Raw genomic sequence first — 20078 nt, forward strand, 5'->3', positions numbered from 1 at the left:
AAGACATGCAATTATTTGGGTTAGGGTAATTAATGATTCAAAATTGCCCATAGGTGTGAATGTGAGTGTGATTCTCTGTTAGTCCTGTGATAAACAGGCCACCTGTACCCTGCCTCTCGCCCCATGTCATGTCCAGCTCCTCACAACTGAAAGAGGATGTACTTTCAATTTCAAATGACTGTATCTTAGATTTTCCATCTATATATGTGCCACCACCAGGTAGGAGTTAAAATATAGCCACCAACTGCCATAAACAAAAGCTGTTTTTGAAGAATAAACCTCAGTAGGGAATTTATCACAGCTTTGAAATGAATCCAGAAAAAAGATGAAAAAAACGTCATAATGGTGGGTCAGATTGTGATAGGTGTGAATATCTTCATTCTCATAAGATATTAAAACGTGCATACCAAAAATACATTTGCATGAACTCCTTATCCATCCTGCCTTATCCATATGATTCCTAACAGGAAACAAAAATCTGCTTCATGCTTATGTGATAACATTAAGATCTGCTTGAGAATCAGCCAGAGTACCACTCTGCCAGAAGACATGGGAGAAGAAGCTTTTTGTTTTTCTTAGGCAGGTCTGTCACATAAGAAGCACATGATTCGGTAAGAATAAGCATCTTATTGGTCGGTGCTAAGATGCAACCTGCTCAGGTGTGTTACGGACAGGAAGGACCAGACTGTCCACCCTGCAGTCTCACGCTGTGACTGACGACTGAACAACAACCCTGCTGCAATGACTCACCTTCACATGATTTTGAGGTGTGAGTTGGTGTGGTGTGGCCTCTGTGAGCTTTTATGTGTATCAAAACAACAGAGAGTGCATGTGGAAAAAAATTTACTTTCAGATTAATTCACCATCAGAAGAACATATTAAACATTTTAATAAAAACAGTTTTAAAGCCACTTAGAAAAGCAAGATATTAAGCTGATTTATGTGGTCCTTTTAAGTAGAAGCAGATAAATAAATGATATATTATTTGCTGTAATGCTCATTAAAACAAATATAAAAACATTTATTGGGATATTTTTGGGAAGCTGTGTACTGGGACTGAAAACATTTTAATTCAGCATTTCAGATCCATAAGAATCTGGTACTTTCCTCCGGATGATTGCACAAATACCTTTATGCATAATACATCAGGGCTGATGTGTTTGATCACGTCAGTCATGCTGTTTGTTTTCACTGGCAACAAGAAAGCTGCACTGATTTACCTGAGGTCATAATTTCTCTTAATGCAAACCACACGCTGGATTTTCTGGATTTTATGCACTATCACCAGGGGAAATATTAGTTGGATATATTGTGAAGATTTTTATAATTATAATGGAGGCTGGTGCAAATCTTCCAGTCAAAGTTTCCAAAGAGTCTACAACCATCCTCCAATCCGAATTTCTAAGTAAGTAAATCACCAACTTGTGAAATTATTGTTAAGGTATATAATAGGTGCATGGTGTTCCCTGAGGTGTGGACTATTCGTGTCGGTGTTTAGCGTGTTTGTGATATGCAGCTGGAATGCTGCCATGCATTACAAAGACTCGTCTTCAAAATCTGTCTGCTTTGCCTGACTACTGAGAATCCCCACTGACAAACACAAACGTCTGTACACAGCCTGTTCTGCCCACGTGTAGGTGCATGACATCAGCATGTGCTGCTTGAAAGGGAACTATCAAAAGTAGGGCAATGAGGAAGAAAAAGGCAGCAAGTTGTTTGTTTGCAAAGGTACATGAAAACAAGCAACATCCTCAAGCTGACACTTGTCATAAACAGGTCAAATATAACATGTACATGAAATGTTGGCTAATCTAACCAAGAAAAATGTCAAACATTTAGGTCACACAATGCAGTTTTATTCAACTCATCTGCTCTGACGCCTCCAATGCCAGTGCGGCTATTTATCCCACGTCTTTGTATTTCAAAGGTATGTCAATCATTTTTTTCTAAAGTAACATGAGGGCAATGAACATTGAGTGCAGACATGTTTTGCAGTCATAACATCAGTTACAGATGCTGATCCAGCACATCAGCTCGGCCCATGACGCTCTGTCCCTTACCGTTTAGTCAGGTAGCTGGTGAAGTTCTTGCCAAAGCCGATTACACTCCAGTACTCTCCATTATAGATTCCCTCAAAAGCTTCTTTGTGGGACAAGTTCACCTGCAGATAAAAAAAAAGAAGCAGGTTCAATTCATTCTATGTCCTAAGTTTCATTTTCAAATGCAGATGGACCATATGCTACACCATGTTTCCTCAACCAGTCTGAACTTCACCATCTGCCGCACAAGGTCAGACTAAATCAATTAAAGTTTCTGCACATTATGTATGTTACAGTTTGTTGAACAGCTATGGTTCTGTTACAGAGAGAAACAATCTTTCCTCTTCAATGATTTCCCAGAAATGGGAAGTCCTGGTGTTTGTTCCTTTGTGAAACTCATTTGCTTAGAGTGAAAATAGATTTTAACAGCTGAGAAAGAAGTCTGCTACTTTGAAAATTGTACTTACTCACTTTCTCATGTGCAACCTACCAGCAGATTTACAGTAACAAAGGAAAAGTCAACAAATTCAGAATCCAAAGGTCATCACAGCTGATAAGGATTCATATCTCTTAGGGCCAAAACAAATACCTGCTGCACACTCGAGTTGTCCAGGAAGGAGAGGAATGATTGGCTGAAAGCAGAGGGGGAGGTCTCATTGTTCACTATAGCAACCTGGATGCCCTTTGGATCTCCTCCGACACACAGACAGATGAGGGAGACCTGGATGACGGGCAGCAGGAACTGGAAACACAAAGAGCTGCCAACACAGAGTAGAAAATAAAGTGTAATGAACTGGTTACTTATAGACAGTGACAAATAACCTCTGTTAACTGCATCATACCCCGGCATTCTCTTCATCCGCACCAATGTTTTGATCATCAGGGCTGCGATGTTCCTCCACTTTGGCAGCACATGTCTGGCTCGCACCTTCCAGTCCACTGAACACAAAAATGCAATATAAGTGACTGCAACTTATATTTTTTAAAACAGCAGCGGTTAAAATGTTTACCTTAATCTGTGCCTCCTCTTTAAAAAGCTTTAGTGAGTTTCAACTCATTGTTTATCAACCTGACCTGCAATTATATTATTATTATCATCCACTCCTCGTACCTTTACTTTTTGATGTCAGAAGCAGCTGATTTTAAAGAAGCGCTATAAAACTCCTGGCCCATTGTTAAATGATATGCACAGGTAGAAAAAGAAAAAATGCTAGATGTCGGTACCTGAACATTTGAGGCTTTCCTCTGCAGGTGGAGATCTGACTCCAAGAATTGGCTGACTCTCATCCTTCCCATTCTCAAATGACTGGCTTTTGTCTAACGTTCCATCTGGAGAACTGGAATCGCGTTTAGAGTCGACCTGGTCTGACGTCTCACACAGCTGCAGGAAGGCATGCTCCAGGGTCTGAAGGACGGATAATATGGGCTAAAATTCACAAGCCTTTTTTAGCCTCCTGTGTATTTGGAGGGTTTACTACGAAAGCGTGCCACAGCCATAGTTTTAATTGCAAGAGGAAAAAAAGTTCACTGTTAACTTTTATTCATATCAACATAAGATGTAAAGCAAAAAGCAAACTAAACAACCTCCATGCCTTGACTATCACCACCCCTGGGCACCCACACAGTCTGTACTGGGATTTGAGAGTACTCACTGTTGCACAGTGCTGCTTCATGACAGCATCTGGGGGACCTTCAGCCAGCAACCGGCCATGTCGCATGAGACCGACCTATACAACGGGAAAAAGAAAGAAGAGAGAGGTTCTCTTTTTAAAACGAGTGACTTAATTTTTTTTCTTGGCAATTATTTATTTAGTTATAAAGTAAAAGGGTACTAATAAATAATCATATATTTATAATTAGATGATTTATTTTGTTATAGACACACACACACACACACACTGAATGTTGCTGAATGAATGTTAAATGTATGTTTTTTTATCTTCTGCAAAAGAAATGCTAATTCTTATCTTAATAGAAATCCAAAGTGTATCGCATATAGCTGTTGTCAGGGAGCCAAAACACACAGTTGTCTGAATAAGCTTCTAAAGTTGTATAAGAGCGGTAAATCAGGATAAGCCAAACAGTGGATTTGTTAGCCATCTACAAAATAGCAAACTACTTCTTATTCTGTTGTGTGTGAATGGTACTCTTATCCTATTAGTCTTTTTTAGTGGGTCAAACATGGATAAACAAAGGCTGCAGCTGCTATGTGATCAGAGTTTATTTATTATACCAGAAAGCAAAAGATTTGTGCATGCAAGAAGCATGTTGACATGGTAAAAGCTCATTCCTCAGCTGTGGAGTGATGCATTGCTCCACTGGGTGCTCCGTCAGTTGACATACGTCTGTCAAAGTATCACGAAGACAGGAACAAATAAGCCCATTTGTCTCAGTCCTTCACACAGATATCGTTTTAAGTGAAAATGGAGACATGCCTGATAGGACTGAGTGGGCAGACTGGTTTTAGTGGAGACGTTCTGGATCCAGGTTATAATGATTGTGACACAGATAAAGTGCTTGAACTTTGTGAGTCCTGTGTGAAGCCACCATCACCACTTCTGACTGTGGAATTTCTGTGGAATTCCTACCATCACAAAACTTTTACCTGACCTTTCAATGCCCTTGCCTCGGTGGTGAATTTGCAGTCATGTGAAAATGAAAGACAGTAAACTTTGGAAAAACAAAGGAATTAAGAGAGTAAGTAGCAGCCAAGTGCAGACATAAACTTGATTAACTGATTAGTAAATGCGACCACTTCTATGACAGGTGACACCTCAGCACTGCATTAACAAATGGCCACAAAATAAGCGCCTTGAGGCGACTGTTGTTGTGATTTGGTGCTATACAAATAAAATTGAAGTGAAATTGAAATTGAATATTCTTGAGTGGGTATCCCAGCAATTCTGCCCAAAGGTAAGACAGTGATCAAAGAAACGCAAGAAGTACATCTCATACTCTACAAGCTCAGCGCGTTAAATGTTAGTCCATGACAGTCCAATTACAAAAAGACTTAACAAGTATGGCTTGTTTGGAAGGGTTGCCTGGAGAAATTCTCTCCAAGAATAACATGGCAGCACAACTTTTCAACGGTTTTCAATGTTGCATCTGAACAAACCACAAAACCTCTGGAACAATGACCTTTGCACAGATGAGACCAAAGTGGAGATGTTCAGCTATAATGCACAACACCACATTCAACACACGAGCACAAATACAGCATACATACTGTCAATGCAGTGGTGGAGGGGCAATGATTTAGGCTTGTTTTGTAGCCAAAAGTCCTGTGAACCCTGCAGTCACTGAGTATACCATGAACTCCTCTGCATAAGTATTCTAGAGTCAAACATGAGGCCGTTTGTCTGCTAGCTAAAATTCGCTGATACCATGGGACAGTGATCCCAAGAACACCAGCCAATCTATGACAGAATGGCTGAAAAAGAAAAGAAGAAAGATGTTGCAATGGCCCAGTCAAACTCCAGACCTCAACCCGACTGTGGCAGGACATAAAGAGAGCTATGCATAAATGAATTCCCGCAAAACCTCAAAAAACTGTAAATGATGCCATAAAGAAGACTGTGCCAATGTTGCGAGAGACTGATAGAGTTATTCTAAAATCTTATAAAAAGTAAGATTTCTACATGTTTACCTGATACTTAGAGAAGAGACCTTACATGTTACGTTCAACTAATAGAAAACCAATCAATAAATCAATCGGTTGTTTTGTACTGTTGTCTAGAGCTATTAGCAGTGCAATAGTGGTACAAGTGTAGGTTTAAGTATGAGCCATTGTCTAATGTTTGACTCTTCATTTGACACTTGTGGTTACACGAGCTACTGTGTAAATCTCTTCAGCTCTTCAGCAATTTATTGATTAGCTCATTATAACACTAAGGTAGAGACAGTGAAAACAGCACGTATTCTCAAAACTGCTCTTTGTGTTGCACATTTCCTTGCCAGCAGCTTCAGCTTTAGAAAACTGTCCCTATACAGTTTGTCCCCAATCTGCTTCCAGTCTTCAAGTTAAATTTAAACTAAATGGCATCAATATTTTTCATTGCACAAATTTATGCATTTGCAAACAAAATTTCATAGGCTATGCACAAGCAAATATGATGCTTCTGCCAAAATTGAGAGTATAAACATGCTGAGAAAATGTGGTTTTACAGACTATATATTCAAAGGAGATTACTGGTGAAACAATGAATGAACTCAGTGAATGAATGGATTTGTGCTGAGCCAAGCATTAGTTTCACCATGAGTGAAATATGTTGTAAATATGAGGAGCTAAAGTCTGGAAAGCTCTGCTGACCTTTAGAGCGACTCTATTCTATAAGGTTTACAAAGAGATGATGACTGTGTGTGCCTGCCTGGCTTTCAGTTCTCTGTGTTTTCTTTATAGCACCTGGATTTGTTTGTTGACAGGGTGGAGTTCAGAGTATGCAAAGTCTTAAGCACACATTTCATTCTTCTGTTGCAAAGGTTCAACTTCAAGGCCAACCAGCCATTTAATCTTAACTTTAAAATAAAATGTTTTTCCTACAGACAGGAGAACCTACAAGTGAACCTTTACTGAGCTTTGGATTCAAGAAAATCCAAAAAGTACAAACGATTTATAGAGTAAAAACAAAACAGGAATCAACACACACATTCATAGACACAACTGATTTTCTATTGAATAAGTCCCATTTCCCCTTAATTTATGTGTTTAACATATTCACATTTATTCAGCAACCTTTTAACTCACCACATTGGCTTGCCTGGCCTCTTCTATGTAGTGTGTGGTGATAATAACAGAGACTTTTCCCGTCTTCACAATCTCTACCAGGTGATGCCAGATCCTAGAAAGAAGACAGAAAAAAATCCTTGAAACACTTGACCCACTCAGTAATGGAGTTTGCTTCAAAATCGCAGCTGTGCCAGCAACAGCTTTGCTGCCAGCCGTCTGATCTTAAGAGGCTTTGTGATTACACAATGACACTGGAGTAACACATTTGGGGGGTACAGTATGCTTTCACCAGTGTTTGCTTATCGATGCATGAATATGGGTGTAGCCTTTATCACATTTTTATCAAAACTTTATTAAATATTAGCCATCTTGTTGAGTAAATAAGAGAGAGAATGATAAATCCATGCAGAGATCTTAGTGGAAATGTAATTTTACTGTAGTGTTAACTTTTGTCTATATAGAAAAATATAAAGATGCCAGTGGGCTCTCAAAAGAGAGGAAACTGGATAAAAAAGATATTTAATTATGCCGTAATATAGGAAAACACAACTGTCCATTTAAGTAATCTTCATCTGATGGGCTGCCCCTTGAAAACAAAAGTTAGGAACTTCTTCATCTTCTTGCGTTCTATTGGCTTCTCTTTCCCAGGGTGGGTGTGTGTCTGGTCAAGCGGCTTCCTTTTGGCCCTTTTGGCCCTGCATCTTTGCAACAGGTGCAAATGCAGCATTTGCACCTGTTGCAAATGAGCTCAGGCTTGTCCTCTCACTTGTTGCCTGACTGCTCTGTCTACTGGTATGTTAGTATTGCTCAGGCTTCCCGTTCTCTTGTTAGGTTCATGTTTTTCACTAGTCTTACCTTGGTTTGTCGCCCTGTGCAAAAGATTGCACATCACCTCAGCTTCTCGGATTCTCTGCCTGTCCACTCACCGCCACTCACAGACATGCCCCGTGCTCCCTGGACTTGCCCACCAGCTCACTTGCCAAGCCTCTAGCACCACTGCATCTGCGCCTTCCACCTCAGGATTCCCCATTTCCTTCCTTGCAATATTCTCTGACTTTTGTAGTGAAATCTGCAAACCTTTACTGAGTGGTGTCCTGCATTAGAGTCCTCAGCTTGGTTAAAGATAACATTTATAGTTTTATTTATTGTACAAATGTTAAAAAAAAAAAAATCACAAATACGTTTTTGTAAGGACTTTTGAAGGGATTGGAACTGGTGCACATGCCATAGACTTAAAAATGATTTTTAAAATGATACATTCTTATAAATCTCTTAATTTGATGTCTTTTTTTAGTTTATGATTTTTTGCTAGCTGTGCTTGACAGCAGGGTTTCTATTTTGCCCTTTAGGATCAACTACTTTTTCTTTTATTTCTCATTATGTGTGAATGAAAAGATCTATTATACATGAATTATGAAAATCTCTCATTAACAAAAGTGGCAAAAATAACTATATTACACTGGTAGTAATCTTCCTTCAGTTCTGGCGCCTCAAAATCATTTCTCTATGCAGGAAAATATTTGGTGACATCACCTGGAAAACAACGGTGCACGTGTGCTGCATGATACAGGAGAAGACAGACGGTATACATACTTGGATCTGAGCACAGGGTCTACTCCCACTGTTGGTTCATCCAGGATGAGCAGCTCTGGATTCTGGAGCAGAGCCGCCCCGAGAGACACCCTTCGCCGCTGACCTCCACTGTAACACAAAAGCAATCAAAGGGCAACAGAGTGAATCTTCTCCCACGATGGGGGAAGAACAAGCTGAGGCATCAGCCTGTTGCAAAATCTTTACCAACTTTACCATGAATATTAAATGAGCCTCTAATGAAAACTGGTGTTAGGGCCTCCTGGACAACAGAAGGCTCTTTGTATTGAACCAGGGTTGTGAATCCGGAGATGGTGATTACTCTTATAAAAGGGCCATAAAGTAATCTGCCACTTGCATTGATCTGCCGGAGCTTTAGCAATTATATCTCTTATAGTTAGAATAATTAGTAACATTTCTAAAAATAAATTAAATCAAAGAGTTCGCTCAATAATTTCCAGAGGTTTTACAGCTTATGCAGACTAAGCTTCTGAGCGTAAAAAGGAGGATACTATTCTTTTATTTTTTGGTTGAAAAAGCATAAAAAAACAAGAACAGGCCTCAAGGAGTTATTACCATAGATTGGAAAACAGGAACTCAGAAAGGCAAATGTCATCTCAAGAATGAGGCTTTTTGCTCTCACTTTTTTGATGTGCAAAGGATGACACTGTGATTAGATAACAACAAGCAAACAGAGCTGCAGCTGGCTTCATACTAGTCATAAAGACTCTGCAGATATGATCACTTGTTCACAAAAAAATATCATGCTGCATGTTTCAAAGTGAGCTGCCAATGTAGTGGTGCTCAAACTTTTGGTCTGGATGGTGACGCAAGTGGGAGTGATGTTGAATGCAGAGCGACAACTTCTGAATAATCAGAAATTCTTTCTTGCTTATGAGAAGCTTAATATTGTATATTAAGCACATAAGATTGAAAAAGACAAACTTTGATGTCTTTACAGTGAAAATAGGGACTTTGCTGCAGCCTATGAACAGCAGGGGAGACTGGAATATGCAGGCAATTTCACATAATATCCCTAGGACTCTAGGGACCTTTGCTTTGATGGCTACACAAAAGCATGCAAACCAGTGTTGCCAGATTGTCTACTTTTGGTTTGAATTTGTGGGTAAAAATAGTTTGGGAGGCTTGTGGAACTTTCCCTTGATGAAAAACACAGTAGAAAAATGCTAATGTTTATACAATAGCTGCAAAATGCTCCAAAGTACATTACTAAACTAAATTCTCATTGCTTTAACTGTGGTTCTGAATTTGAGTAATCTATCAAGTCTACTTCATTATATACTTAAACTAGAAAATTGTTGACAGATTTGATTTGACCTTTATTAAAAAGAACCATCTGGAAAGTCATCTGTGCATACTATTTTGAAGCATACGGCACATTTAAAAAACCTTGGCATGTGATTGAATGACCCATTTCTCTATCAGTGTCTATCTACTATCGGTTACGCAACCAATCCTATCAGCAAAACACTACAGGAAGCACAAATTAGGGAAAACAAGCAGCAGTCTGACAGACTTTAAAAACTAACAAGCAGTCAGTGTAGCTAGCTATATAGTTAGCATGTCAGTAGACAGTTCTTTATGTTGTTGTGAGAAAATCTCTGCATAAAAGACTTCCAAACCAGGGCCACCTTTCAAAACAAGAATTCGGAGCTGCTTGAAAAATATTAAAAAATAGCAGTCAGGATAGCTTGCTAGTATAGTTAGCACGTTGACAGATGATCCATTTATCTTCGATTACATTGAAGATTAAGCCATAGCTGTGGAGCAACCGGCCAACAGTTCCTCAAACAACACAAACTGAATGTTTTTAAGGCCTACTTCAAAAAATTATTGGATTTGGACAAATATATCTAACTATTGAGGTTTTGTAGACACTTTACAAGTAATCAGGCAACATTAACTTTTACACCATTTTGGATGTGTGGCAATCATGGTGTCAATGTAGGGTGAAGTGAATAAGGCTCTGGCCACGCATGAGACTGATCTGTGACCAGTTGGCAATGACATTTGTATGGGGGGAAATATGAGTATTTCAACTGGTTGCTGAATGTTGATGATAGTTGCTTGGAAAATGATTGCTAAAGCCCAGTCACAAAGGCCGACAGACTGGTCAGTGACCCACTGACAACAATGAGTATTTCCTGACCAGTTGGCAAAAGATTCCATGTCATTGCTTATAACTGGTTGTATTTTAGATGAAAGTGATGAATTTATCTACAAACACTGTCCAGCAACTCTCACACTGTAGTGAAACTGAAAAGTGTGATACATTTTTTACTTTTTTCCTTCAAAGTAAAAGTTGCACCTTGAAACATGTTGGCAATGGCATGGAGGCGCTACTTTTACTTTGAAGACAAATCTTCTCCATTTCCTGTTTGCGTTGTACATTTTCAAGTTTTATTAATACTTGGCTAGATGATAGTGAGTATATCCAGACAAACTTAAAAATTACAGGCAACGAGGCAATCTGCTAGCAACCAAAGCAATTTTGTACAGCACCTTCTTTGCAACCGATTTCATCCAGTGACAGCCAGCAACCTCCAGGAACCACTGCCAACCAGTCAGGGATAAACATTTTTCCCTATCAACCAGTATGCCAAATTACTTTTGAGCAATGTGAGCATTATGTCATGGAGATACTGCAATATGCTAACTGCATCCAGTAAAATCAATAGCACAAGGAGGATAGAAAGTGCCTAAGAAGAAAAACAAGCTGCAATCTATGGCACTTAAAAACCTAGCAGTTCCTTAGTCTACCAAACCATCTAGTTGGTGTCAGTGGCTGATTATTGCTCCATCTGTCCAACTGTCTTCTGTCACAGCTAAACTGTGTCTATGGCTGCTACCTTACTGGCCAGGAGCTCCTTAAACAACTACAGTTACATTTGTGGATCTGGTATAAGAGTACAGCGTTAAACATGGCAAGATAAGATTATCGCATGACTGTGATCAAGAACCCAGCTGCCTTGCAAGGTAAGATTTGATTGGGTATCTTGGCATCAGTCAAACCTCACACCACTAATGGAAAGTGATAATCAAGGGAATATAATGTACTGTACAACTGCCCCTGAGTTTCACCTGGTGCTTTATCAGAAAAGTCATAATGTTTTACTGAGCCTGGGTGTTACGGTTCGGCGTTGGCAGTGTATTGTTTTAGGCGTTTTGTTTTGGCGTGACTGTTATGTGTTTCCTGTTTTACTTTGAAAGTCTGTGTTATCTTAGTGTTCAGTTTACGTTTCCTTGTCTCGTCAGGTCTAATTTGCCCCAGCTGTGTTTCCCTCCTGTGGTCCATTCCCTAATTGCTCCTTCTATGTATTTAAGCCCTGTGTTTCTGTATGTCATGGTCGCGATCTGCCCCCCCCTGTTGTAAATAGTTTGGCGCCTTGTGTTTGGTGATGTAAATAAATGTCGTATCTTGCTTTAAATGTCGTTTTGGGATTATTTTTGTGGAAGCCCGTATTAGTTTTTTCTCGTGTGTTTTTGCCTTATTTTTATTTTCCTGCGTTGCACCCCGGTTGCCTAGGCCGGGGTGTAACACTGGGTTTACAGCCTGTGGTATAAATACAGATTTTAGATTAAGGGTTTAAAGTCTTCACACAGACATCTGCAAAAGCACAGTGCTACCCTTCATAAATTGGCTGTATCTAGGGAAATAATGCATGAGTTCACATCTCCGTGCATCAAATCTAACATCCATGAACCACATCACTGTTTGCAGAAAAAACACTTTCAATATTAGTATACGCTTTTATGATGATCACTCTTACACATCTGTAAGGTCAACTGCTGCATCATATGTGGTTTTTACCTAAGATTTCGGACCAGACTGGTCTTCTGAGGTAGATCCAGGAAGTCAATGAGAAAGTTCATGCGTGCCTGGGTTTCCTTAGATGTCAGGCCGTGAATTCGGCCAAAGAAGGTCAGGGTGTCGCTAATGGTGAACTCATTGTACAACGCCAATTCCTGTGCAGCACAAAAGCAGAAAATGAAACTCATATCTGATGCTCTGATTGAGTCACAAACACCAACATTTCCAGCACACCTCAGGACAAATACAACTGCACCAGTGGATGTAAATCTATTACATGTACAAAGTTAGCATCTGTTTTACTCTTACTGCTTTTACTTTATTTTCTTGCTTCCTGGGAAGGATTAAAGCTGGTACTTTTTGTTGAAGGATTAAAGTCTTACATAACAGCAGATATACATTTTTTATGCAACAGCAATTTCAAGAAAGCAGTATATATCGCTAGTTTAAAGATGCATCTGTCCGCATTGCTGTAACAGAAAACATTCAAGGTGTCACATTCCTCCCACTCTGGGTTGCAGATTACTTCCTGCATGGATGAATGCAATGGTCAGGGTTACACACAAGACGACAAATACTATGCTGTGTTATCTACTTCATCAGATACCTAATGACAGTAATGGGGCTCACTCAGGTACAGGTGGCTCATTGCAGCAAAGGCCAAATTACAGAAGCCCCAGAGCAAGGCTTCATACAATCTTTATGGCTTTAAAGCAGCTGATGTGGATGTTGGGGTGATAATTTTCTGGACAGAACACACTTGCTTAAACCTTCTGTGGACAAATGGCTGCAAGGACTTTGATTGTAAGTTCACAGGCTTTTTAAGAACAACCAAATAATAGAGAATACATAAAACCAGGTAGGGCTGCCTTTGTGTCACTTCAACAAATTTGCTGCTTTATTCAAATATGTTAAGGATCTTTGGGCACATGAGTATTTCAAAAAAATTAAAACAAGAGCAAAGGTACGCATTTTAATGTGAATATATACTATGTGGTGTTTACCTGTGGCATGTATCCGACTTTCTTCCCCGGAATATCGTGGCCAGGAAACGCAGGCGGCTTCCCTAGCACAGTGATGTGACCTCGTGAGATTTTCAAAGTTCCCACAATGCATTTGAGAAGTGTGGTCTTCCCACATCCACTGGGCCCCAAAAGGCCATAACTGAAAAACACAATCACAAAAATTTCAGATAGAACTTAAAGCGTGATCCTGCAGAGGGAAACACTGGGACAGTACAAAAGTATGTGACTAGGGAATGCTGCTCTTTCTGGTTATTGAGTTAACTGAAAGGAAACTAGTTCACCATTCTAGAAAAAAGGTGTTCCTGGAATCTAATCTGAGACAGATATTTCCTTTTAGACGTTTCAGTCTAATACCAGCCTCTGAAGACGCTGAGATGCTAATGCTGCTAAGTGTTAAAAAAATCAAATTGCAATGGCTTTGTGACTATTTTCATACATAATGTCAACTTACAACTAACGTCTGCTGAATGTAAAGTGGTTTTCATGTAGAGCCATTTTTGGATACATCAAAAATTGTATTTTTTCATATCTAGGCTACAAACGGTCTCAGATACATCACACAGAGTTTGCACTGCACTCTGTTATCACATGCACTTTTATCAGGTATGTCTAGAAATACTGATGGCTTAAATAGCTGGACGGGAGACAGGCCAATGACAGTTCAACACATTTTTAAGTTTAAGTTTGAAAAACTTGATAAAAGACTATATTATTTATATTATTTTGAAAGTTAAAGTGCCTATACTTATTCTACAATCAATGAGATAATTATCCTCAGGTTTAAAACAATGAACAATAACATAATGGAACAATATAAGTTATATTCCAAGAGCACAGTGGGGTTTTGTAACACTCGTTCTGTCTGCATGTTTTACTGGTTTTTCACATTCATGTTTTACATATTTCCAGCTAGCAAGAAACATGAGAAACCTTCAAGAATTTGCCAGGTTGTTCATTTGACTTTATTTTCTCTTACATACTTTGTGTGCACATGAAAGCATGTAACAATGCTTTCCTGTGCACACAAAGTATAGGTCAACGTTTTTGGTGGCCCCATTCTTTGTTGTCATACTTGTCACTTCAAGAATGCAGATTCATATTAGAGAAAAATGAATGTAGATCATCTATAAGAAACTGACAACGGAACGAACTAAGAGACAGCGACACCAGAAGCAAAATGTGTGCACTTAGAGCTGAACTGTCACCGACACATCAGGTTGAAAATTTCTTTGCAGTGTCATGCTAAGCTCTCCTTCCCCTGTGGGATAGTGGAATTTTCCCATTAAGGCCTTATTGAGAAACAATGTAGATGTTTATAAAGATAACCCTGAATATCCTGCAGGAAATTAAGCTTTCAACAGCTAATCAGTCAATAGATGCTTGACAAAAGTGAAGGCAAGATGAGCAGCTTGAATTGGGTCCCGACACCTAACCCAGAAATGTCAGCATTGTTTGCAGGTTAAGCATTTATCTGCTCACCAAGAAGAAAAGAAAGAGTCAAATATTTGTTGCTGTTAGTGATACAGGAAGTAAAACACCTTCAGCTTTTCACTATTTCACTCAGTATTTACATTTTGATTTTTACACTTGACTTTTGTTATGAAAATTTATAGTCTTGTCCAGTTAAAACGCTCTAAATTAACAGGTTGTGTTGGTATTTTCTACTCACATTTGTCCCTGTGGCACAGCCAGGTTCAGGTTGTTGAGGACCTTCAGTTTGCCATACGATCGGCACACATCTCGACACCGGATCGCAAAGTCTTCCTGTCCAGCCGGCAGAGGCGCCTCCAGATCAGCCTTCATTTTTTCCTCCTTCAGCTGGAAGAGAGAACATTTTGTTAAACACCAACATTCCTGATGCAAGTCTAAAAGCATGCTCAGTATTGGCAGACTTAACGTTACAACAATGATTTCTCGTGCTGTAGTCTATATAGATATTGTCACCTGCATAAACCTTCCAAATATCTTTAAATAATATTTTCTTTAGTGGAGAATATGTACCTCGCTGCTTTTGTATTCCTCCAATAAGGAAGGATTTATAGCAGGAAATATGACAGTGAAATAATGTCAAATATGCTGCAGATAATCTGTAGTTATAGTCAACCTTTCGCAACGTTTATGCAATGACACACAAAGTCTTGTATTGTGTTAAACACAGAGCATCCATGTACTGAACCTAAAGTAAATGTTTTAACTTTGTGCATTTCGTTTCTGCACATGAAGTGAAGGTTTTGTTGTGGTGAAGGCTTTTACTGAAATACAAAGAGGAAGTAGGATAACTGTCTAGTCTTCCTCTTTCTACAAATAATTGATTAGAAGATGCCGCAAAAAAAAGTTTCCTACAACAAATTTCTGTGGCCACATTTTAATTTCTAACATGTTTTCCTATTTGTTGATTAAGTGCTTGAAATGAAGTGCATCCATCATTAAATATTCCCACCAGGAAGAGCCGACCACTTAATTTGCCACAATTTTTACATGTGCTTCACTTAAACACGTTTGCCTGTCACAGCGGTTAGGCTCAATCACAAGTTTGAAAAATATTTAAGTGGCCACTTACAGAGACGAATCTTCCCACTGAACTGGCCAGTTATGTTTACAAATGCAAGGAATTTGAAAGTAGGAAGTTTCCATTCCTTATAGTTACAAAATACCTGTTAGTTTATATGGGGAAACCACCCTTGACATAAGTGTGTCTTTTTTATAGCCATAACATGTTGATGTAATTCTCTCCAGAACCTCAGTTAACCAATGCTTACACATATTTAACACTTATAGACCCACAAATAAATTGAGTTTAGATGATGTTCCCATACTGTACCGTGCTATTTTCTGCTTTTCAAAAGTGGAAATTTCAACTTGTTAAAAATAAAAGCATAATTTTGTGTAGCCTAGCCATCTCTACAAATAAAATATCCATCATTACTGTTAAAGTAACAACATTTGACTCCTGAATGAGTTTTAGTCCCCTGGAGAAGGTTGCAGCTCCTTCAGCAGGAGAAACAAGGCTGGATTTGAAAGACTTCAGTGCAAGAAGCTGAAAATACAAACTGTTATTTTTCATAAGCCAATCACCAAACAATCGAACAGGCAGAAAGAGAAAGTTGTTTTCCCTTTCATCCAAAAGCCAAATACAAATCTCACTTCTGACCAAACAACACACAGAAACAGCCAAGCATACTCTCATGTTCCTGTTAATTTCTCTGCATCACTACAAAGCTGCATCAGACAAAGTATGTGGGTCGTAAAACAATCCTGAGTCCAGTAATCTCTAATAACGGCGTTCTTTCACGGGTTTCCACCAAACTCCCTCCTTTAATCCAGAATCTCTCATTTTCCAGCAAGGAGATTAGGGAGACTGCAGTGAATAATCTGCTGCATTTGGTTAGCCTCACCTTTGGCACTTTAGCCTACATTTGCAGACATGTCACCCTGATTCTGTGTGGCAACTGTAACCACTTCAGATGACACATTGATTTAAAATGCAAACAAACGCTGACTATCCATCACTGAATATGAGAAAGGCCTGGAAAAAAGACAAGGCTAACCTCATCTAGAGGAGACCAAACCGATTGAAGGAGCACAAACTCACCATTGGACACGATGTAAAGAAAAAGGGAGATGTGGAAGGGATGAAGAGCACTTGAGAAGTGAGGCCAAAGACTGAAGTCAACAGGTAAAGAGCATTTGAACATTAGCTGACACAAACATCTCGTCCGCATGAATGCAAAGTGGAAGAACAGGTTGAGTTTGAGAGCCAGCAACTGAAGAAGGCATGAAGAACAGACGCCAATAGCACGCACGCACACGCACACGCACACACACACACACACACACACACTTTAACTGGTGCTATAACCTCAGTAGCGCTCCATAATCATCAATATGTTTTCTGATGTCCCCAAAATAATACTTGGGAATAAAATTTTAAAAAACTAATGACATATTTTAAGAGCGTGATTTTTTTTCTCCTAACACATTTTTTTTTGTAGCAATCCCACCCTTCCACCCATCTGACCAGATGGACAGACCTATACTTGATGAAAACACCACATTGCCTCTTTTGCTTGTACACTGCGATAATGACCTCGATCAGCCCAGCAGAGGCTCGCTTTTCATTCATAACAGGCTCTGCTCTGTTGATCAGGAAGAATTTCCTACCTTGCCTGCCAAGTTGTTGCCAATTTGCGTCACTACCAAGTGGAAGAAAACAGGCTTGACGGCCGTATTTAAATCTCTCCGAATTCAGGAAGACACATTTGCCGAATAAAAATTGTGAAAGAGAAGTCAACGAAGGGCTATTTATAAGCCGAGCCCTCTGCAGCCGACCAGCTGCTGCGCTTTCACTTCTCCCTTTCACGCAGGACGTGAGCGCTGCAGCAGCGCTGCGATGCTCAGCGGTCGCTCTCTGCCCCCCCTCTGAAAGATAACCCTCATCCACCCTCCCTGCTTTACGGGAAAAAATGGAGCTCTGGCCTGAAATGTGACACAAAATGAAAAAATAAATCCCAACTCCATCTCTGCAGCGGCGCACAAAGGCCTGCTGTCGAGGGACCACCTCGATCCTGGAGGCTTCCCGCGAAAAGACAGCGACCCAAACTACCTGAAAAGCATCTTACCCGCACCTCCATCTCTGTGCTGTTTGCAGGTCCACGCGTGGCATCATTCCTACCGGCAGCCTCCGCGGCCATGGCAGCAGGGAGGACAGCCGGACCGGCTGGGTCTCTGTAGGAGAGAGAGAATGAGGGAGAGAGGGGGAGAAGGAGAGAGTTAGATAGATGATGAGCTCTGGGAATTTTTAGGTTTAAGTCAGGCGAGCTGTTTGATCTGCTTTCAGCGATTCCACAGATGCACAGAAATGCAGTTTGCAATTTTCTGATCTATTTGGCCAGAATTTGGTGCCAGCTTTAGCTGATGCGGAGCTGCACTAGCCTGTAAGCAGCTGCAGGGGCTCGATTAATAATATATTTTTTAAGAAATAAAAGAATTCACCAGGTTGCTAATATCATTTCATTTGGCATTTCTAACATTAACTGCTGCTGCAAAAGCAACGGAAGTGAAACTAACCGATGGATTCTTGTAATGATGTCGTTCCAAAAATAACCGCTAGGTGGAAGCACAAAAACAAGAGACTTTTAGATGAAACGAGGTCAAGCAGGCGTTTGATCACTGATTGATGAAACTGAATGTGACACAGACACATAAATGACTGTTACGGAATGAAAGAAGGGAAATTTCCCCTGGCTCCTATGTTTGTGTTTCTGGTAGTAGCACAAACTTTGTGTTTTATACAGTTTAGTTTATAATTCCAGTTTTTATTTTCATTATTTTTCACATGTATCTATGATATAGTGACAGACAACCTTAAACACTTTATAAGTTATGGGTGGACACACAGAAGCCCACAAACGGTGCTTTGAACATTAATATCATCAATCAGGATTTTGGTCCAGAAGCGTTTATCCCGTATTCTACAGAGAACTGCACAAATTATCAAGGAGGAGGATAACCACTGCACATTCAGACTCATATGAAATGCTTGTGATCATGGTTATGATTTTTCTTCACTGCATCTTCATTAAAATACATGCAAAAATCGAATGTAAATAAAAACCCGTTTGAAACACAAAATTTTCTCACTGATTGCACATTAGAGAAGGAATCAATGACCATGCAATGTCATTGCCCACATAGCTGTTTCCACAAATAATGATTTTTTTTAAAACACTTCAGTTTTTTCCTACATTTCAAGGAACCATGAACAAAATGCTTCTCAGCGCTGACAGCACTGCAAGGCTGGATGTTGGCGCAGCGGGCCCCTTTGTGCAGAAAATTACATGTTCTTCTTTCACTATGTCTTTGACTGAGGCACTGGTTTATATTTGGAGTTGATCACTGGGTGCTACACAGTGGCTGCCTGCTACTCCTAATACATATGATGGGTTTAATGCAATGGAGACAACTTTATCCTTCTCTAAAGAAAGACCTCAGCATTGAAATCATTAAAAATGAGATTTAGATTCAGCTCCTCCTCCATGTTAGTGTCTAATATAAAGAAATGCTTAATGACAGCTAAGAAAAAATGTTGTGGCTTATTTAAAAAGAGTGTGTGTGTGTGTGTGGGGGGGGGGGGGCAACTACGAGTTACGAGTCAGGACATGAAACCAGACGGCTGATACTATGTACAGATTGTGAAGCGTGCTGTTCTACACTTCGACACCACTGGTTTAAATACACTGCTAAAAAAGGGAACACTTGATCATCGCAGTGTAACACAAAGTCAGTTAAACTTCTATGCTATCACCAGTGTTCTCTTCACACTGAGCCTCTGTGAGTCTGGACAGTTTACGGAGGCTGTGCCAAATGTTAAGATGCCTGTAACTTCATCTGTCATGAGAACAGGGCAAAAGTGGCAGACCTACCAGTTCTGTTTTTTCTCTGGCAAATGCCAGTCAAGCTGGAAGGCACTGGTCTTTGAGCACAGGTCCCACTAAAGGGCATTCAGCCCTCACATGGCCCTCCTGGATTCTGTTTGGCCAGACACGTGTACATTAATAGCCTGCTGGAGGTCATTTTGCAGGATTCTGGCAGTGCTCTTCTTGTTCTTCTTTGCTGGGTAGACACTGTCCATCTCTTCATGTAACAGCCCACCTCCTGGTTTATTCTCCACACTCTTGTACTGTGCTGGGAGACACAGCAAATCTTTTTTGTGATGGCAGGCCTGGATGTGTTTAATTTAGGAAAAACTGAATAAGCTGCTGACATTTGTCTTGTTTTTGCCTCTCCAGTGTATGCATTGTCATTTTCTTTTGCACCAAAGCAGGTGTAAAGGATTCAAAATGGTATGTGCTTCCTAACTGGACAGA

The 20078-nt window shown here is 39.9% G+C and overlaps 1 protein-coding gene across 5 annotated transcripts in view; it reads right to left on the reverse strand.

The window, feature by feature from the left end:
- Positions 1-20078, reverse strand: part of abch1 (ATP-binding cassette, sub-family H, member 1) — a 36852-nt gene that overhangs the window by 14516 nt on the left and 2258 nt on the right. Inside the window, exons 1-12 of one of the 5 annotated variants that reach the window (XM_085296248.1) lie at positions 19635-19651; positions 17832-17937; positions 14882-15030; positions 13192-13351; positions 12188-12342; positions 8359-8466; positions 6784-6877; positions 3692-3766; positions 3264-3444; positions 2882-2978; positions 2629-2797; positions 2061-2161 (exon numbers count right to left, since the gene is read on the reverse strand). In XM_085296248.1, the coding sequence (XP_085152374.1) occupies positions 2061-2161; positions 2629-2797; positions 2882-2978; positions 3264-3444; positions 3692-3766; positions 6784-6877; positions 8359-8466; positions 12188-12342; positions 13192-13351; positions 14882-15030; positions 17832-17903 (1361 nt within the window). In that variant the 5' untranslated portion in view covers positions 17904-17937; positions 19635-19651. Of the gene's footprint in view, positions 1-2060; positions 2162-2628; positions 2798-2881; positions 2979-3263; positions 3445-3691; positions 3767-6783; positions 6878-8358; positions 8467-12187; positions 12343-13191; positions 13352-14881; positions 15031-17373; positions 17596-17831; positions 18248-19634; positions 19652-20078 lie in introns of those variants that run through there. The other 4 variants (XM_085296247.1, XM_085296246.1, XM_085296249.1 and 1 more) reach the window with 4 other exon arrangements.

The sequence above is a fragment of the Mchenga conophoros genome, linkage group LG13 (genome assembly GCF_057382185.1).
Source record: "Mchenga conophoros isolate Kocher_MC1m ecotype Shallow Benthic linkage group LG13, M_conophoros_male_GT1.1, whole genome shotgun sequence".
Taxonomy (NCBI): domain Eukaryota; kingdom Metazoa; phylum Chordata; class Actinopteri; order Cichliformes; family Cichlidae; genus Mchenga; species Mchenga conophoros.